This window comes from Onychomys torridus, chromosome 1, assembly GCF_903995425.1.
Source record: "Onychomys torridus chromosome 1, mOncTor1.1, whole genome shotgun sequence".
NCBI lineage: Eukaryota > Metazoa > Chordata > Mammalia > Rodentia > Cricetidae > Onychomys > Onychomys torridus.
Window position 1 is genome coordinate 123,808,708 of NC_050443.1, and position 17,130 is coordinate 123,825,837.

The 17,130-nt window shown below is 52.0% G+C and overlaps 2 protein-coding genes across 2 annotated transcripts; one reads left to right on the forward strand and one right to left on the reverse strand.

Annotated features, from left to right (window-relative positions):
• The first annotated feature begins 67 nt into the window (after positions 1 to 67).
• On the forward strand, positions 68 to 4,745 carry LOC118597406 (double C2-like domain-containing protein gamma). The gene is made up of 10 exons (XM_036208961.1): positions 68 to 1,483; positions 1,634 to 1,713; positions 1,785 to 1,856; positions 2,012 to 2,121; positions 2,201 to 2,336; positions 2,451 to 2,504; positions 3,647 to 3,804; positions 3,895 to 3,976; positions 4,099 to 4,195; positions 4,267 to 4,745. The coding sequence occupies exons 1-10, from the start codon at positions 1,240 to 1,242 to the stop codon at positions 4,470 to 4,472; spliced, it is 1,239 nt and encodes a 412-aa protein (XP_036064854.1). The 5' UTR covers positions 68 to 1,239; the 3' UTR covers positions 4,473 to 4,745.
• Positions 4,746 to 5,055: 310 nt separating this feature from the next.
• On the reverse strand, positions 5,056 to 10,368 carry Ndufv1 (NADH:ubiquinone oxidoreductase core subunit V1). Its single transcript, XM_036175744.1, has 10 exons — positions 10,165 to 10,368; positions 9,066 to 9,148; positions 8,823 to 8,993; positions 7,414 to 7,597; positions 6,968 to 7,157; positions 6,172 to 6,384; positions 5,845 to 6,011; positions 5,582 to 5,663; positions 5,321 to 5,466; positions 5,056 to 5,217 (listed from the first exon to the last, which is right to left on the reverse strand). Exons 1-10 carry the CDS (start codon positions 10,234 to 10,236, stop codon positions 5,131 to 5,133), a joined length of 1,395 nt encoding a protein of 464 aa, XP_036031637.1. The 5' UTR covers positions 10,237 to 10,368; the 3' UTR covers positions 5,056 to 5,130.
• Between the last annotated feature and the right edge of the window lie 6,762 nt (positions 10,369 to 17,130).

A 17,130-nucleotide genomic window follows, 5' to 3' on the forward strand; every position in this document is an offset into this window, starting at 1 on the left:
AAAACAAAAACAAAGATAAGGGCTGGTGAGATGGCTGGGCGGGTAAAGGGCCTGCGGCCAAGCCTGATAACCAGTATTTGATCTTTGGGACCCACATGGTGGAAGGAGAGAGCCAACCCCTTTATCTTCTGACACTACATGCATGCTCACATATGTGTATGTATATACACACAGAGAATAATAGTATGTGGCACACCCCTGTAATGCCTGCACACTGGAGGCCGAGCTAGGAGGGTGGAGAACTCAAGATCCCCTTATTCTTGTGTTACATCGTGAGACTTTGTCCCAGAAACCAATACGCTGTTGGGTAGCAGGAGAAAGGTTGCTGGGGAGCTACTGTCAGTGAGACCCCCTGCCAGGAACACCTCAAAAAAGTGACTGATCATGGCCAGGGCAAAGGCCAGTCTAGGAGAAGGTACTGCCTGGGACGTGGAAGAGAAGAGCCATCTGGAGATGGAGAGATGGCCTGTTCCACCGCGCCGAGGGCCACCATACGGTCAAGGGGACAGACTTGCAAGACAAAGGGACATGCCGGCTTTGATTGTCTCCCAGCCGGGGGACAGGGCCAGAGTGTGGCATGATTTCCAGCTGATTTCCTCAAGGGAACTAGAATGCAGGGCCTTCCCAGTTGCTATGCCCACTTCTCCCACAGATGCCTCCCCATCCCTGCACACCTCCACAGCCCCCACTCTTCACCTCCCTTGTCTCCCCACCTTCCTGCCCTTCTCACCTATGTCCTCTCCCGCCTACCCCCAACACACCCTCTTTGTCACCTCCAGCCCTGCAGCCTCCTTACCCAGCAGCAGGACCACATGATGCTGGTAAAAATAGCTCCATTTGACAGCGTGTGGATGGAGGGAGGGGCAGAGGTAGGAGACAAGGCTGGGCCCCCAGTGCTAGAGAAGGGCCCTTGGGTGGTGTGGGCTCCTGATCCCTCCCTGCTCAGTCACACATTTGCTCAGGTCACTTTAGTCTCAGGTTCTATCACTCTGAGCATACACCCAGGACCAGCAGCAGCAAAGTGGTGTGACAGCTGTCTCAGGTAAGGACCCCAGAAGGCTGATGCTAGCCTTGACCCTCAAGGTAGAGCCCCCCAACCCTGCCCTTTTCGTCTTAGGATACCTTGGTCTGTCCTAGGGCAGCCTGGGTGATGCTTTTTTCTTCCCTCTTGGTAGTTAGGTGTGTGCCCAGTGTCTCCAGTAGGTGGGAGTTTCTCTGAGTCTCTATGTCTGAGCCACCATGGCGTGTGCAGGGCCAGCCGGTGGGCGGCAACGGGTGAGCATGCAGGAACACATGGCCATCGACGTGAGCCCCGGGCCCATACAGCCCATCCACCTCATTTCTGACTACTTCCCACACTTCTACCCCTTCCTGGAGCCGGTGCTACACGCACCAGACCCGCAGGCTATGCTGGCCCCGGCCATCCACTCTGCACCCCAGCTGCAGCCCAACCCAGAGCCAGAAGGAGACTCAGATGACAGCAGTGAGTAGGGGAAGCAATGAAGGGGTGCTACCTAGGGCCGGGTTGGGGTGTCTCTAGCACCCATGGCAGAGGCCAGGCAAGTGGCACTGTGCCATGTGGGACAGGTGGGTGCAGAGGTGGGGTGACCATGCCTGCCCCCTGCCCCCTTAGCTGCCCTGGGTACCCTGGAGTTCACACTTCTCTTTGATGCGGACAACAGCACCCTACACTGCACAGCCCATCGCGCAAAGGTGAGGATGGAGGCAGAGTTCCTGGGATGGGACAAGCCACAGGCCTCTCTACATCCATGTTCTGTTTCCAGGGCCTCAAACCACCAGCCTCAGGCTCTGTGGACACCTATGTCAAAGCCAACTTGCTGCCAGGGGCCAGCAAGGTGAGGTTAAGATCTAGGCCCCTTAGATGGCAGGGCCAGCTTAGGTACCCACAGAAACTACTTCACCCCTACCCAAGAACTAAGTCTCAGTTGATAGGATCCAAGAGTCAGGGCAGGAGGCCAGAAGGGTGCCTAACTTGCCTGCCTGGATGCAGGCCAGTCAGCTTCGGACACGCACTGTTCGAGGCACGAGGGGACCTGTCTGGGAGGAGACGCTCACCTATCATGGCTTCACTCGCCAGGATGCTGGACGGAAGACCCTGAGGTGAGGACCTAGATTAGGTCACAGGTGGTGGACAGGAGGTGGGTTTTGTATGATCAGGAGTGACCTGGATGGCCACCAGGTTATGTGTATGTGAAGATTCACGGCTGCGGCGCCGGCGGCGAGCACCCCCTTTAGGGGAGCTACGAGTGCCCCTGAGGAAACTGGTGCCAAACCGAGCCAGGAGCTTTGACATCTGCCTGGAGAAGCGGAGGCTGGTGAGTGGGGTTGGGACTCAGGTTGGGTCCACAGGGCCAGGGTCCATGTTATGAGAATGGGGTAAGGGGCCTGGACAATATCAACTGAAGTAACTAAGTGCTATGTTTTTTCAGACCAAGAGGCCCAAGAGCCTGGACACAGCCCGTGGCATGTCTCTGTATGAGGAGGTAGGTAGGAAAACTTGACTGAGCAGGTATGGAGACAGAGAGGCCTAGATGACTTGGGCTGGGATCAGGCGTGAGCTGGACAGGGGTCCAGGTCCTTAAAGGCTTGGAGGAATTTGAGTCCATTTCTCTCATAAGTTCTGTGAGGCCTGGAGATGAGGAACCCTAGGAAGGACCTGCAAAATTCTCAGAGGATATGTAGGCAGAGACCCAGCCATCTAGAGGTAGAACCTGAAAGATGGTGCCCGTGGCCAGAGGTGGAAGGACTGGGCCAGGTAGAAGAATAAGCTCCCAGGATGCTTGTCTGCCTAGTGTCAGTGCTGGGGATACCTCTGGATGTACCTGTCAGGAGGCAGTGAAGGTGACCAGTGCTTACTGAACCCCACCTGAGAGCCTGCCTAGAAGCCCCACCACCCAGCAGGAAGGGCATCTAAAGGCTGGAGGCAGGCTCTTCACCTGCTCCTGTCAACAGAGTGGGTGTCCTGCCTCCTAGTGGAGGCCCAAGATTCTGCAACAGCTGATTAGCTAAGCCCAAGCCTTTGAGTCCCTCACAGTGGACATCACTAAGAACCCCAAAACAGTCACAGCCAATCCCAGAGCGTGTGTGCAATTGTGCCCTGGCACACGGAGTCTGCAGCTGAGCACTTCTGTATTACCGAGCACAGCCAATGATAAGGAAGTTTGGATCTCTGCTGTCAGTTCCACCCCAAAGGTGGGAAAGACGGCATGATCTCCCAGGCCATCATCCCAGCTGAGGGGCTCCAGTGTCTAAAGAATGTGGCAAAGGACATTCATAACATGGTCTACCAGGCAGTGTTTGTGGAGGTGGGCTTAAGAGGTAAGAGACCTGTCTCTCCCTGATGACGGCCTCCCAGAGCTACTTCCATTGCATGGGAACAAGCCACTTAGAAAGCCCCTGGCATGGCTGTGACAAATGTCAGTTCCCTTACTTGACCTTTAGAGGATACAGACCTCTGAGTGCCACGAGAAGGTCTCTTTACTAGGTGCTGAGGAAATGGCTTTTTAGGGAACTAAACTTGACAGCCTGGTTTCTCTGTAGCATTTCTGCTCTCACTTTGCGGCCCAGCCGCTGCAGGTGGAGGGCTTCAGACTGGACAGGGTCTGACCATAGCTTGCATCTGCAGGAGGAGACTGAGGCAGAGGTGTCTGGGGAGGAACGTGGGCGCATCCTACTGTCCCTGTGCTACAGCTCCCAGCGTGGTGGCCTGCTGGTGGGGGTGCTGCGCTGCGCCCACCTGGCCCCAATGGATGCCAATGGCTACTCAGACCCCTTTGTCCGCCTGTGAGTAGAAACAGGCAGGTGGGCATGAAGCAAGAGAGAGAACCCTTGGCTCTGCAGGGCCACGCCTAACTAGTCCATCTCTCCCTCCAGTTTCCTGCATCCAAGTTCAGGGAAGAAATCCAAATATAAGACCAGTGTTCGGAGAAAGACCCTGAACCCCGAGTTCAATGAGGTGGGTCATGGCTGGGAGAACCCAGTAAGTGTGGTCTTGATTTAGCAAACCAGGCCCTGCCTGAGCCTGTCTCTAAAGCTGCAAAGGACTCACCTGCCTCTTCCCTGTCCCTTTCCCTACAGGAATTCTTTTACGCAGGTCATCGGGAGGAGTTGGCCCAGAAAGCACTGCTGGTGTCCGTGTGGGACTATGACCTGGGAACAGCTGATGATTTCATCGGTGAGCAGAAACACGGGGTGCTGAGGGGAGCCTCAGGAGCCTCTGCTGGCTACTGACCCATCCTTCGGCAGGTGGGGTGCAGCTGAGTAGCAGAGCCAGTGGGGAACGCCTTCGCCACTGGCGTGAGTGCCTGGGCCGCAGTGACTGCCGGCTGGAACTGTGGCACCTGCTGGACGGTGTGCCCCCCCCAACTTGGCGACTAGCCAGCACAGGGCCCTGCTCGCAGCCTGTTCAGGGGCCGAGGCATCTGCTGCAGCTGCAAAGAGCTGTAGGTTGACCCCCACCTGCTGTGCCCATTCCTGTCTCCTTTCTGTTACCCCAACCCCAAACACAACGCAAAATAAACATCAGCTTCTGCCAGCCAGGAGCCTGTCCTTTCTCCAGGAACATCTGCCTCTCTCAGCTCACAGGGCCGACCAGACCCATATTCTGTTTCCCACACTTAGAGCGGTAGTTCTCAACCTTCCTGATTGTGCGACCCTCCCAAACAGTCCCTCATGGTGTGGTGACCTCCAACTATAAAATCACTGTTGCTACGGCATAACTGTAACCTGGCTACTGTCATAATGTAAATATCTGACATGTGACCCCCAAAAGGGCCATGACCCACAGGCTGAGAACCACTGCTTTAGAGGCTACATTGGGCCAGGTTCAGGACTGGGGATATAGCTCAGTGGCAGCATGCTCACCCAGCATGCACACAGCCCTGGGATGGATCCTCTAGTGTCACAAAAAGAAAAGGAGGCCATACCCAGCCTTCACCTCCCTGTCCCATCCTGCTTCTCTTGCCCAGTGAAGGAGGAAACCTCCATAGGTGGATGGAGGATAGTGGGGTGAAAAGCAAAGCCACAAACAAGCTGTGACTGAAGAGTGGGCAGCATTTGTTTATTGTCCGGTTGCCCAAACGATGTGAAATTATCAGGCCAGGGTACAGCTCAGGAGGCTGACTGCCAGGCCTGGTGCTGCTGTGCAAACCGTTGCATCCGCTCCTCAAGCTCTGGCCGGAAGTGTCGGATCAGACCCTGGAAGAGAGGGAGGCACTGTATGAACCAGAGTTCCAAATCCCCAAAGCTCTGGGCTCTCAATGCCACCCACTTTAGAGTCACATAGCAGGGCAGTGTGTACCTGTACTGGCCAGGCGGCCCCATCACCCAGGGCGCAAATGGTGTGGCCCTCTATCTGCTTGCTGATCTCCCAGAGGGAGTCGATCTCAGCTGGCCGGGCATCCCCCTTCACAAAGCGGGCCATCACTTTGTTCATCCAGTCGACACCTGCAGCAGAGCAGCAAGAGGGGCCTGAGGCTCTCCCACCAGAGGGGGCAACACTGAAGGCCTAGAGGTTAAGAACAGCCCAGCAACCAAACCCCAGCCTTCCCAGGAAGCTCACCCTCACGGCACGGGGTGCACTGGCCACAGCTCTCATGCTTGTAGAACTCAATGAGACGAGCGATGGCTTTCACAATGTCTGTCTAGGAGACACGGAGCAACACACAGACAGATGCCTTAGCCTCCCACAGCACCCGACCTGGATTCCAGTGTTCTGGCCCCCACTCTCCCACTGTCCTGGGATCTCAGGCTGTAAGAATTGGGAAGGGAGGGAGTAACACTCGGACTGCCAGAAGGATTGTGGGACATGGGGACTACAATTACCGAGCGATCCATGACAATCACTGCAGCTGTGCCCAGGCCTGTCTGGGCCTGCACCAGTGCGTCAAAGTCCATCAGAACTGTCTCACACACAGATTTGGGGATCAGTGGAGTGGATGATCCACCAGGAATCACAGCAAGGAGGTTGTCCCAGCCACCTGTGACACCACCTGTGACAATTCCCAAAAGAATTATCACAGCTAAGCCTGGCACATCTGCTTAGGCTTAAGACAGGACCAATGTCAGCCCCTGAACCCAGCCCAGCTCCTGGGGTTTCCCACTGTGCCTTCTCACAGCACCCTGCCCCTCCTGGCTGGCCCCCAGGCTTACCAGCATGCTTCTCGATCAGCTCCTTCAGTGGCACAGACATCTCCTCCTCCACAGTGCAGGGGTGGTTGACATGGCCAGAAATGTTGAACAGTTTGGTACCTGAGTTGCGTTCTCGGCCAAAGCCAGCAAACCAGGTGCCCCCACGACGGCAGATGGTGGGGGACACAGCCACTGTCTCCACGTTGGCCACAGTTGTGGGGCATCCAAACACTCCTTCAAGGAAATGAGAAGAGACAGTGACTGTTGGCTTCTCGGGAAAGGGAGCATGATTCTTTTTTCTTTCTTTCTTTCTTTTTTTTTTTTTTGAGACAAGGTTTCTCTGTGTAGCCTTGGCTGTCCTGGAACTTGCTCTGTAGACCAGGCTGGCCTTGAACTCAGAGATCCTCCTGCTTCTGCCTCCTGAGCGGTGAATTAAAGGCATGTGCCACCACTGTGTGGCTGGGAACATGTTTCTTGCAGTGGGATGTTTTATGTCCGGGTCCCATGACAGTTCCTCCTCATCACTCTTGGCCCACACTGCACCCCAGACTCCAGGGAAGCTCACCTCCTGTTCACCACCACTCCTAGCTCCTAGGAGAGGCACTGTGAAAGAAAGTCCACTACCAGGAGGGACATGGGTATGTGATGGTGGCACTGGTGGAGCCTGTGTTAGTAACACCATCCCCATCAATCTGTCCTCCCCTCCAGAGGGCACAGAGAAATATTGTAAGAAGCACCCAGAGGGCACCTGGTCACATCAAGATCCCACAGAGCAGAGCTAAGGCAAGGCCTCACCCAGGGCCAGGCAGAGTCTTACCCACATCTGCTGGGAAGGGTGGCTTCAGGCGTGGCTTTCCCTGCTTGCCCTCTATGGACTCAATGAGCGCCGTCTCCTCTCCACAGATGTAGGCCCCAGCCCCGCGCACCACAAACACGTCAAAATCATAGTCAGAGCCACAGGCATTCTTGCCAATCAGACCTGCTTCATAGGCCTCTCGGATAGCTACCTGAGGGACAAGGTGTGAGTTCCCCAGCCCCATCACACCCCAAGAATCAGCTTCCAACCCAGGGGCCATGGAACCCTTGAAGACTTCCTAAATGGACCTTTGGAGCACAAAGGAAGAACTCTGGGGCCAGGTCCTGTTGTTGATGGACTCAGAAATGGACCCCCACCCCCTGCTGGACCAGAGACTGGAGCCATCTAAGGATGGCTGTTCCAGGAGAGGGAGCATGTGAGGTGTGCATGCACTGGTATGTGCTCACCTGCAGATTGGAGGCCTCATTGTAGAATTCCCCTCGGATGTAGATGTAGGCAGCCCGGGCGCCCATGGCCCGGCCTCCAACCAGGCAGCCCTCCACCAGCTTATGAGGGTCATGGCGCATGATCTCTCGGTCCTTACAGGTTCCTGGCTCCCCCTCGTCAGCATTCACCACCAGATACTTGGGCCTGCGGGGTCCTGAACATCAGTCAGGCTACAGACCCACCAGGACCCAGCTCTCAACCAAACCCCATTCCTCTTGTACCCAGAGAACCTCAGAAAAGCTGGTCCTCTCTGCCCTACCTGAGGCTCTCTTTGCCTACCGCCAGTGCCAGGGCACTCCCAGCCTCGTCCGTCTGTGGCCAGGTATGTCCACAAGCAAAGTCTTTGTTCTTAGGCCCGACATCACTCCCGGGCCTTCTCTTGAGAGTCAGCTCTTGGTCATAAAGACTCTTTTTCAACCTTCACCACAGCCCTGAGGCCAACAGGAGGCAAAGTGGCTGACTTCAAAAAAAAAAAAAAAAAAAAAGGCTGGAGAGACGGCTCAGAGGTTAAGAGCACTGACTGCTCTTCCAGAGGTCCTGAGTTCAATTCCCAGCAGCCACATGGTGGCTCACAACCATCTGTAATGAGATCTGGTGCCCTCTTCTGTGTACATAATAAATAAATAAATCTTTAAAAAAAAAATTTAAAAAAAAAGGGCTGGGCATGGTAGTCAACATCTTTAATCCCAGAACTCTCAAGTCAGAGGCGGATGGATCTCTGTGAGTTCAAGGACAGTCTAGTCTACAAAGCAAGTTCCAGGACAGCCAGGGCACACAGAGAAACCCTGTCTTGAAAAAAAAAAAAAAATTTTTTTTTTTTTTGTTTATTACATATATTTACTGGTGGAGGCAGCATGTGCCATAACACATATGAAGCTAAGGGAACAATTTGTGGGGTTCTGTTCTCTCTTCCAAGTGGGTCCTGGAGATGACCTCAGGTCACCAGGCTTGGAGGCAGGCTCCCTTACCTGCTGAGCCATTATGCTAGCCTTGTGGCTGACTTTTATAATTTGCATTCTAGGTGTCAACTGAAGTTGCAGGTCAAAAGCTGAACCAACAGTATCTTTTTAATTCCTGAATATCATGCTCAGGCACGAAAAAAGAAACTTGAGATTCAAAAGGGCCAGATTCCCCAAAACTTGACAATTACTAAAAGGCAAAGTTGGGATTTGAGTAATAAGGTCTGCCTGAATCAAATCTTGTACAGACTGTAATCTCTTGAGTCTCTGCTGAGGAAATCCAGAGGTATCTCGTAAGTTCTACCTCGCTTCTTACAGTCTGCTAAGTTCCCCACAGTCAGCCCCAAAGCCCAGGGCTTCAGCAGCTCTAGTCTGTCCTACAACCACAGCTCAAGGTGCTCCCCACAAACCTGCCATCTGAGGGCTTATTCATGAAGCTCCACTTGAGGCCAGTGGGGAAGCCGGCACCGCCACGGCCCCGTAAGCCAGATGTCTTGATCTCACCCAATATCCAGTCAGGCCCTTTCAGCAGGATCTCCTTTGTCTTGTACCAGTCACCCCGACTCTGGGCACCTTTCAGCCTGGACAGAGAAGGAAAGAATATGAAGGAGAGGCCCTGCTAAGGGACCAGCAGGCAAAGGGCACTGTCTCACCTCCAGTCATGGCGGCCATACAGGTTGGTGAAGATCCGGTCCTCATCCTTCAGCGAGCCAAATGAGGTTTTCTTGGGTGCTGTCTGGGGAGACAGAAGGTCAGGAGGCCCAGCAGAGCTCTGTGGCCATGAGGGGTTGGGGCAGAAGCTTCAAACTCTCTGAAGCATCATAGCTACCTATCATCACTACCAATTTCACGCTTCTTGTTTAGAAGTTACTGGGCTAAACATTCTACACTTCATCTCAATTCATCCTGCTACCAATCCCAAGACAGGAAGGGATCTGAGGCCCTGAGCCAAAGGAACTCAGGGAAGGTTTCAAAGCTAAAAGCAGATGGTCCCTGCTGAGCCCATATCATACTTCAACTATGGCTCCAACGCTGGTTCCCCAAGCCCAGCATCTATTTGTCCAGCTCTTCCACTAAAGCAAAACCTCGTTAGAGGAGGGGTTTGACTTGCCTAACTCTGCTAAAGCGGCAGTATGTGTTCACTGAAGGAAAGGAAATGCTTCATTGGAGCTGGGACACAAAGGCAGGAGGGGCCTACCTGAGATTAAGTGGAGGGGTATGGATTGAATTGGCTCATGGTAGAAGAAAGCGGCCTGACTTCCATTCTTACCTCCTTAAAAGTATTTTTCAGGTGTGGTGGTGGATGCCTGTGGTCCCAGGAGCACCCCGGGAGGCACAGATAGGAGGCTCATCACTAGTTCGAATACAGCTTTGACTATATAGTGTGCCTCTATCTCATAAAGCAAACATAAACCACAAAAGAGCTTCCTGCCCACTACAGGAAGCAGAACACTGGCGGGGCAACGAGGAGGTATACATCCTCTCCAAAGCTGTTTTCAGCATTTGCAAACGGGGCAATGACCCTGATATAACAGACTAAGATGTCGCAAAACCTGCAAACCCTCACGCTAGGACGAAGCTGTTAAACAAAAGAAGCTGGACCGGAGAGCGTCAGCCCTGGGTCGGGAGCGTTCGTTTTTATGCAGGCTGGGCGGCAGCCCGGATTAGAGAAGACTCTGCAGAGGGGACCATAGACCTGAGGGAGGAGCGCGCTGCGCAGACACCCCAGGCCTGAACCAGGACGGGCCTCACCGTGCCGCTGCTGAAACGCACAGACACCCGCACGGGAAGCGACCCGCCGAGAAGCTGCCGTGCCGCTAGCATCGCCGGACCCAGGCGGGTCACCTCCCGCTGTCACCTTCAGAACTCCGAGCCGCGGGACGGGCGCGACTGAAAGGCACGGGGACGCACAGGAAGCGCGTCACACGTCTCTCAACCGGCGGCGGGCCCGTGCACCCGCGCGCCTTCGCGCTCCGCCCTCGGCCCCGCCTACTAAAGGGGAGTGAACACAGACCGGAACTTTACTCTAGTGCTAGGGCTTCTGGGAGGTGTAGTCCAGCTGGCCCAGCCTGTTCTTTCTTAGAGACCAGTTTCCTCTCCCAAATAAAAAACGCTCTGGTGTCGCCCTCTGCTGGATCTAGAGTATTCCACTTCCTACAGGCTCTGTGTTTAGTGGGCACTGTATGCACGAAAGGACGCTGGGGAGAGAATCAGTCGTACTAGAGTAGAATCGACCTGACCTAGGGTAATTACACTGACACAGCCGAGTCCTGCTGGATGAAGTGCTCCCTCTGGACATCCCTGTGCCCCGGAAAGTGCTTATTAACCACAGAACCGGGTGACACCTCTCCCCACTACCCCAAGGCTGACCAGGCATCTTTGCATTGATCTTCTCTGGAGCAGTGTGTCTGCAGGCCTTTGGAGTGATGCAGAGACCATGGTCAGTGGGTGTCACAAACTACTTTCGTTCCAGTTGGTGCTGCAAGGCTTGCCCTCCCCTTTCCAGGGAATCTAGCCCACACTACAGCCTGATCCCTCTTGTCCTCAGAATCCAACCCCAGCTTGGCATTTGAGGATTCCACCTTCAGCATGGTCCAAACCACTGTTGTCTCTTCCAAGACCCTTTTCTGGGCCTCACTCCTCCCTTTCTGCATGTACTCCGGCTGTTCAAGGTTCAATTGTTTACAGTCTGGGACCCCTTGCAAACTTAGAGCTACGTGCATGGGTCAATGTGAACATGCTAGGTCACCCAGCCTCCATGGCAGCTCAAGGACAAAGCCTGGGACTTGTCCAGGCCTGCCCCCAAATGATAACTGTAACCCCCAACCAATAAATTCAAAGGTTACACACCCTCACCCAATCATATGATGCAAAAGTTTGTGCTACCCTGTTTGTGGTTTTTCCCCTTTAAAAATCCCATACCCTGAGAGCTCAGAGCCGTCCTCCTCCACCCTCTGTGCCGGATGTTGGATGTGGACCAACCCCGGGCTTGCTTGTTATCAATAAACCCCTGTGTGCTTTTCGTCAGGTATTGGCTCTGTGGTGGTGTCTCTCAACACAGCATAACATTTCCCCTTATTTTCTCTGTCCTTTTCAGTTCCAGAAAGTATTGGGCACTTGATCGATCTGTAGAGGGGCCCCAAAACAGCTTGACCACATAGCTGCCATGACAGGCTTAAGGGCCCAGACGTAGCTTCCGTGACAGGCTTACTGGCAGGGGCAACACCCAGATCCAGGAAAATCCTTAAGCTGACATCACCCAGGGATCCACCCATGGATGGGGAAGTACCTGGCATCCCAAACATTCCAACCATTAGATAAGGTGGCCAGATGTCTCAGTCTAGCACACACCTGTTTTTATTTTACAGATACCCCTAGACAACTGCCAGCCAATCAGGGTCCTGGCCCCTGGAAATCCCTCACCCCAGCCTCTGCTATGACAAAAATCCCACCCTGCCTGGGCTCAGGGCTCTCTGCTCTCACCGAGGCCTCAGACAGACAGAGACCAAGCTCAGAGCTTGAAAAGAATAAAGGCTCTTTGCTTTTACATGTGGGATTCGTGGTGGTCTTTTGGGGATCCCCAAGATCTGGGCATAACAGATCAATGCTTGTCTTACTCAGCCTTCGGACCTTGCTCTGGTTCTGGTGTGACTTTTACAGAACAAACCAAAATCTTTCTTTCTTTTTTAAATTAATTCATTTATTTTTCTATTATCAGCATGATACAGTATAAATTCTTATCTTAATAGTGAAATGTCTCATTGAGGCTTGCTCAGTAATTGAGTAAAACCAAAACTTATTATAAGCCACAGTCATCCTAGGGTCCATATATAGACTCCATGGTTCTGTGGGTTGCAGTCTGATTGTTCTTTGCTTTATATCTGGGATCCACTTATGAGTGAGTACACACCATGTTTGCCCTTCTGGGTTTGGGTTACCTCACTCAGGATGACATTTTCTAGTTCCATCCATTTGCCTGCAAATTTGATGCTGTCATTGTTTTTCTCTGCTGAGTAGTACTCCATTGTGTGTATGTACCACATTTTCTTAATCCATTCTTCAGTTGACAGGCATCTAGGTTGTTTCCAGGTTCTGGCTATTACGAATAATGCTGCTATGAACATAGTTGAGCATGTGTCTTTGTGGGATGGTTGAGCATTCCTTGGGTATATGCCCAAAAGTGGAATGGCTGGATCTTGAAGAAGAATCACAAATGGCTGAAAGACATTTAAAGAAATGCTCAACATCCTTAATCATCAGAGAAATACAAATCAAAAACGACTCTGAATGGCTATGATCAAAAACACTAATGACAGTCAATGTTGGAGAGGATGCAGAGTAAAGGGAACATTTCTCCACTGTTGGTGGGAATGCAAACTTGTACAACCACTGTGGAAATCAGTATGGCAGTTTCTTAGAAAATTGGGAATTGTTTGTTTTTCTTTTAAGATAGGGTCTTATTTAGCCCTGGGTGTTGGTTAAGCCGGCCGAGGAGAGTGCTGGACCGAAGTCAGTGCATCATAGTTACCTTTTAGAGCTTTATTGGGAGACAAAGGGAGAGGGAGAGGGAGAGAGAGAAGGACCACACGGAGGGGGGGTATGGAAAGAGAGAGTGTGGAAAAGGAGAGAAGACAGGCACAGAGGGCCTACCCGCTTTTCAGGCTGGGCCGCCATCGCAGGCTGATGGCGTAATTAAGGACAGAATCTTTACACTGGTAGCCTGGGATTCACTATGTGGTGTAGGCTGTCTTTGAGCTTGCTGTGATCATCTGACTTCTTAATGCTGGTATTACAAGATAGACCCAGATATAAGGTAAGAGTTTTCCTTCCTCACTCCCTCCCTCCCTCTCTCCCTCCCTCCCTTCCTTCCGCTTTGCCAAACAGGGTCTCACTATACAGTCCTAGCTAGGCTGGCACTCGCTGCGTAGGCTAAGTCAGACTAGCCTTGCACTCACAGAAATCCTCTGCAGTGATTACAGGTGTATGCCACCAGACCTGGCTTTCTTTTGGGCCTTTCTCTCATTTTAATCTTCCATTCTGGCTAGGAAGGAACTGCCCTATCCTGTTCTTCTGAACTCATTCTTTCTTTTTTTCAAAAGTGCATACATTTATTAAAAATTTGAAGTTACTTAAAAATGTGGTTACTTTACATCATAAATTCAGAAGTCCTGGGAATCAGGCACAGAAAGATGTAAGTTTCCAAGGAGTCCTTAAGGTTTCCTATTGGCATTCCTCATTGCTCTGGGGTTTTGGAGCTTTAGGAGTCTCTGCACTGGAACCCTGGTTACTGAAGAGCGGCAGCCCTGGAACCCCAGAACATATGGGAGAGGCTCTGGCGTACTTATAGCCAAATGTAGACAGCCACACTTGAGGGAGTGGATGTAGTTTCTTCTGGAGTTCTTTGGAGTGATGTATCTACAAGACCATTCCCCCACTTAGTGAAGAGCCACGCAGGCCCTCTCCAAATACTGGCCCCATTGCAAGCCCAGGACTCCATGTAGCATGCAGGTTAAAATGTCTCTAGGCAGGAGGATTTCCTCAGTTCATATCCAATCATCTAAAATTGTCCCTTGGAGGTTCACAGTTAGGCAGGTAGAATCATTTTACAATTTTAAAACTTAAATTGTTTCCAGATATACAGGATGGCCATTGCAATGATGCAGTACAGAAGAGCCTTGATTAGCAGTCTCCAAAAAGAGTGGAAAGGGGCTCTTGAAGAAGTTGCAAAAGCCATCCCAGCCATCATGAGCCTCCAGCCAGGAACAAACGATGCTGTCCCAGGATCCGACTGCACAGCAAGTCCACTATGAGCTGGCAGTCTCAGGTCACTTGGGCTTGATTCCTCAGACCACTCTCCTGCCTGGTATCTTTGCAAGGGCCTTGATTCAGAAGCGTCCCAGCGAAGGTCAAGAGCAACACCCAGTTGAAGTTCTGGGCATCGGAGAACACCACATCCATGTCACCAGCTACAGGTGGTTGCCCTGGTAGCCGAGGAAGGAAGAGAAGAATTCCTAGTGTTGCTGGTGGACTTGAGCTGCCACAGTGCACAGCAAGGCTGTCTCTTCCAACCTGGGCGGTGACTCGGGGGTACCGGCTCCCACGCACAGAACGTCAAGTAGTCAGTCAGCAGCCTTCTGACTGTGTGGTCCAGCAGTGGATCGCCCATCCTCTGGTCTCTGCCCCCCTCCTAACCCCAGCTGACTTTCTAGGCTCAGCGGCTCCATTCTATCTTTTTAAAGACATACTTGCAGCAGCAGTGGTGGTGCAGGCGGTTAAAATCCCAGCACTTGGGAGGCAGAGGTAGGCAGACATTGGTGAGTGAGAGGCCAGCCGAGCCAAGGCTATACAGAGAAGCCCTGTCTCAAAAAAAAGAAGAAAGAAAGGAAGGAAGGAAGGAAGGAAGGAAGGAAGGAAGGAAGGAAGGAAGAAAGAAAGAAAGAAAGAAAGAAAGAAAGAAAGAAAGAAAGAAAGAAAGAAAGAAAGAGGAAGGAAGAGATGTACTCATAGGGAGGGACTGGAGAGGTGGCTCAGCAGCTAAGAGGACTTGTTGCTTTTGCAGAGGATCCGGGTTTGGTTCCCAGCGCCCATGTGGTGGCTCACAACCATCTGTAACTCCAGTTCCAGAATATTTGACACAATAGTCTAACCTCAGAGAGTACTAGACACCCATGGGGTACATATATATACATGTGGGTAAAACACTCATACACATTTTAAAAAATCTAAAAAAATTAATTGTTTTTAAAAAACAGGATCTTGCTGGCTGATGGTAGCATATAACTTTAATCCTAGCACTTGGGAGGCAGAGGCAGATGGATCTCTGAGTTCGAGGTCATTCTGGTCTACAGAGTGAGTTCCAGGTCAGCCAGGGCTACACAGAGAAACCCTGTCTCAACCCCACCCCACTCCCCAAAACAACCAAAATATCCAGGATCTGGTTATGTAGCCCAGGCTGGCCCCTAACGCACAATCCTGCTTCAATTTTCTGAGTGCTGGTATTACAAGGTGTGTAGGTGACTAGTGTGGGCCTGTTCACTCACACACTCCCCAGAGTGTGTGCTGGTTAGTTGTTTTGTTCGTTTGATTTTGGTCAACTCGACTCAAGCTGGAGTCATCTGGAAAGAGGGAACTTAACTGAGGGATTGCTCCATCAAACTGCCTCTAGACAAGTCTGCGAGCAGTTTCTTGATTAATGATTGACATGAGAAGGCCCAGCCCCTGTGGGTGGAGCCATCCCTGGGCAGGTGGTCCTGAGTTGGATTAAAAAGAAAGCTGAGCACGCCATGGAGAGCAAGCGATGGAGAGCAAGCCAGTACGCAGTGTTCCTCCACGGCGTTTCCCTCCATCGTTTCTGCTTCCAGCATCCTACCTCTAGTTCTTGCCCTTACTTCCCTCAGTGACAGACTGTGACGGGGAAGTGTACATCAAGTAAACCCTGGCCTCCCCAAATGGTTTTTGGTCATGATGTTTATCACTGAAATAGACAGGAAACTAGGAAGTGGCCCTACATGGTGTTAACTCTGCGGGCATAAAAATGAGGCTCTGAGGTTTTCCTTCCTTCCCATAGTGCTCTGCGTACGGCAGACCCACAGCAGTACTGGCATGTCTGGACAGTCACTGCATTCATCGAGGCTCCTGAAAGAGGCACCAAGAGCATCCAGGCTCTGCCTGAAGGTTCACAGCCTGGCAGGACAGTCCCAGCCCCCCTCTCATGGGCAGAGAAGCAATGCCTGTGTAGAGCTAGGGATTACACAGTTAATCCAGGGCTCAGACTTAAGTCTCTGGATCCTTTGGGAACAGAAGGAGGGGGAGCAGGATGGAGCCAAAGGATTCCCCAACCCCTGTCTCTCATCAAGAGTACTCAAGTCATAATGGGAAGGGGCAGGGGTGCCAGGGACAAGAGATGGTGGTCATGGAAGTGATGGAATGGAGCCTGAAGGAAAAGTCCCACATTCATCTAGTGTCAGGCTCAGTGCCAAGTGCTTACCATGTGGTGTTCCCTTAATCCTTCCACATACACAGTGCAAGTGATGAACCTGATTACAGAAGCAGACAGTGTAGCTATGATGTCGAACGGTCCACCCAGCATGTTACAGCTGCCAGTGTACTTGCTTGCCAGGCTCCCCAAGTAAAGAAGGTCTGAGGCGGAGGCAGAAGGATTACTAGACATTCAAACCATCCTTGTGTATGTAGTGAATTCCAGGCCAACCAGGGATACATAGCAAGACCCTGTTTCAAATAGGGGAGGTTGCTTGTTTGTTTGTTTTTAAGGAGACAGCTGGAGATGTCCCTTAGCTTGCCTAGCATGCTCAAGGCCCTGCCTTTGACCCCAGTAAAAAGAGATGTGTGTGTGTGTGTGTGTGTGTGTGTGTGTATGTGTGTGTGAGAGAGAGAGAGAGAGAGACAGAGAGACAGAGAGAGAGACAGAGAGACAGAGAGGCAGAGAGACACACAGAGGTCTATAAGCTAGCCGTGCAGGCTCACATCTGTAATTCCAACTATTGGCAACTAAGGTAGGATGATAGCCAAGAGTCTGAGGCCAAGTTAGGCTAGAAAAAAAAAAAAAAAAACTTTCTGAAGGTCCGCTCTGGTGTCATCTCCAAAGCAGGCCCCTCTGGGGTGCTTCTCCTTGCTCAGCCTGTTCCTCTGTTCATTCTCTGTGTATCTGGCCTCTGTCTGTACACCATGAATTCGGAGGGATGCCTGCTGTCCCACATG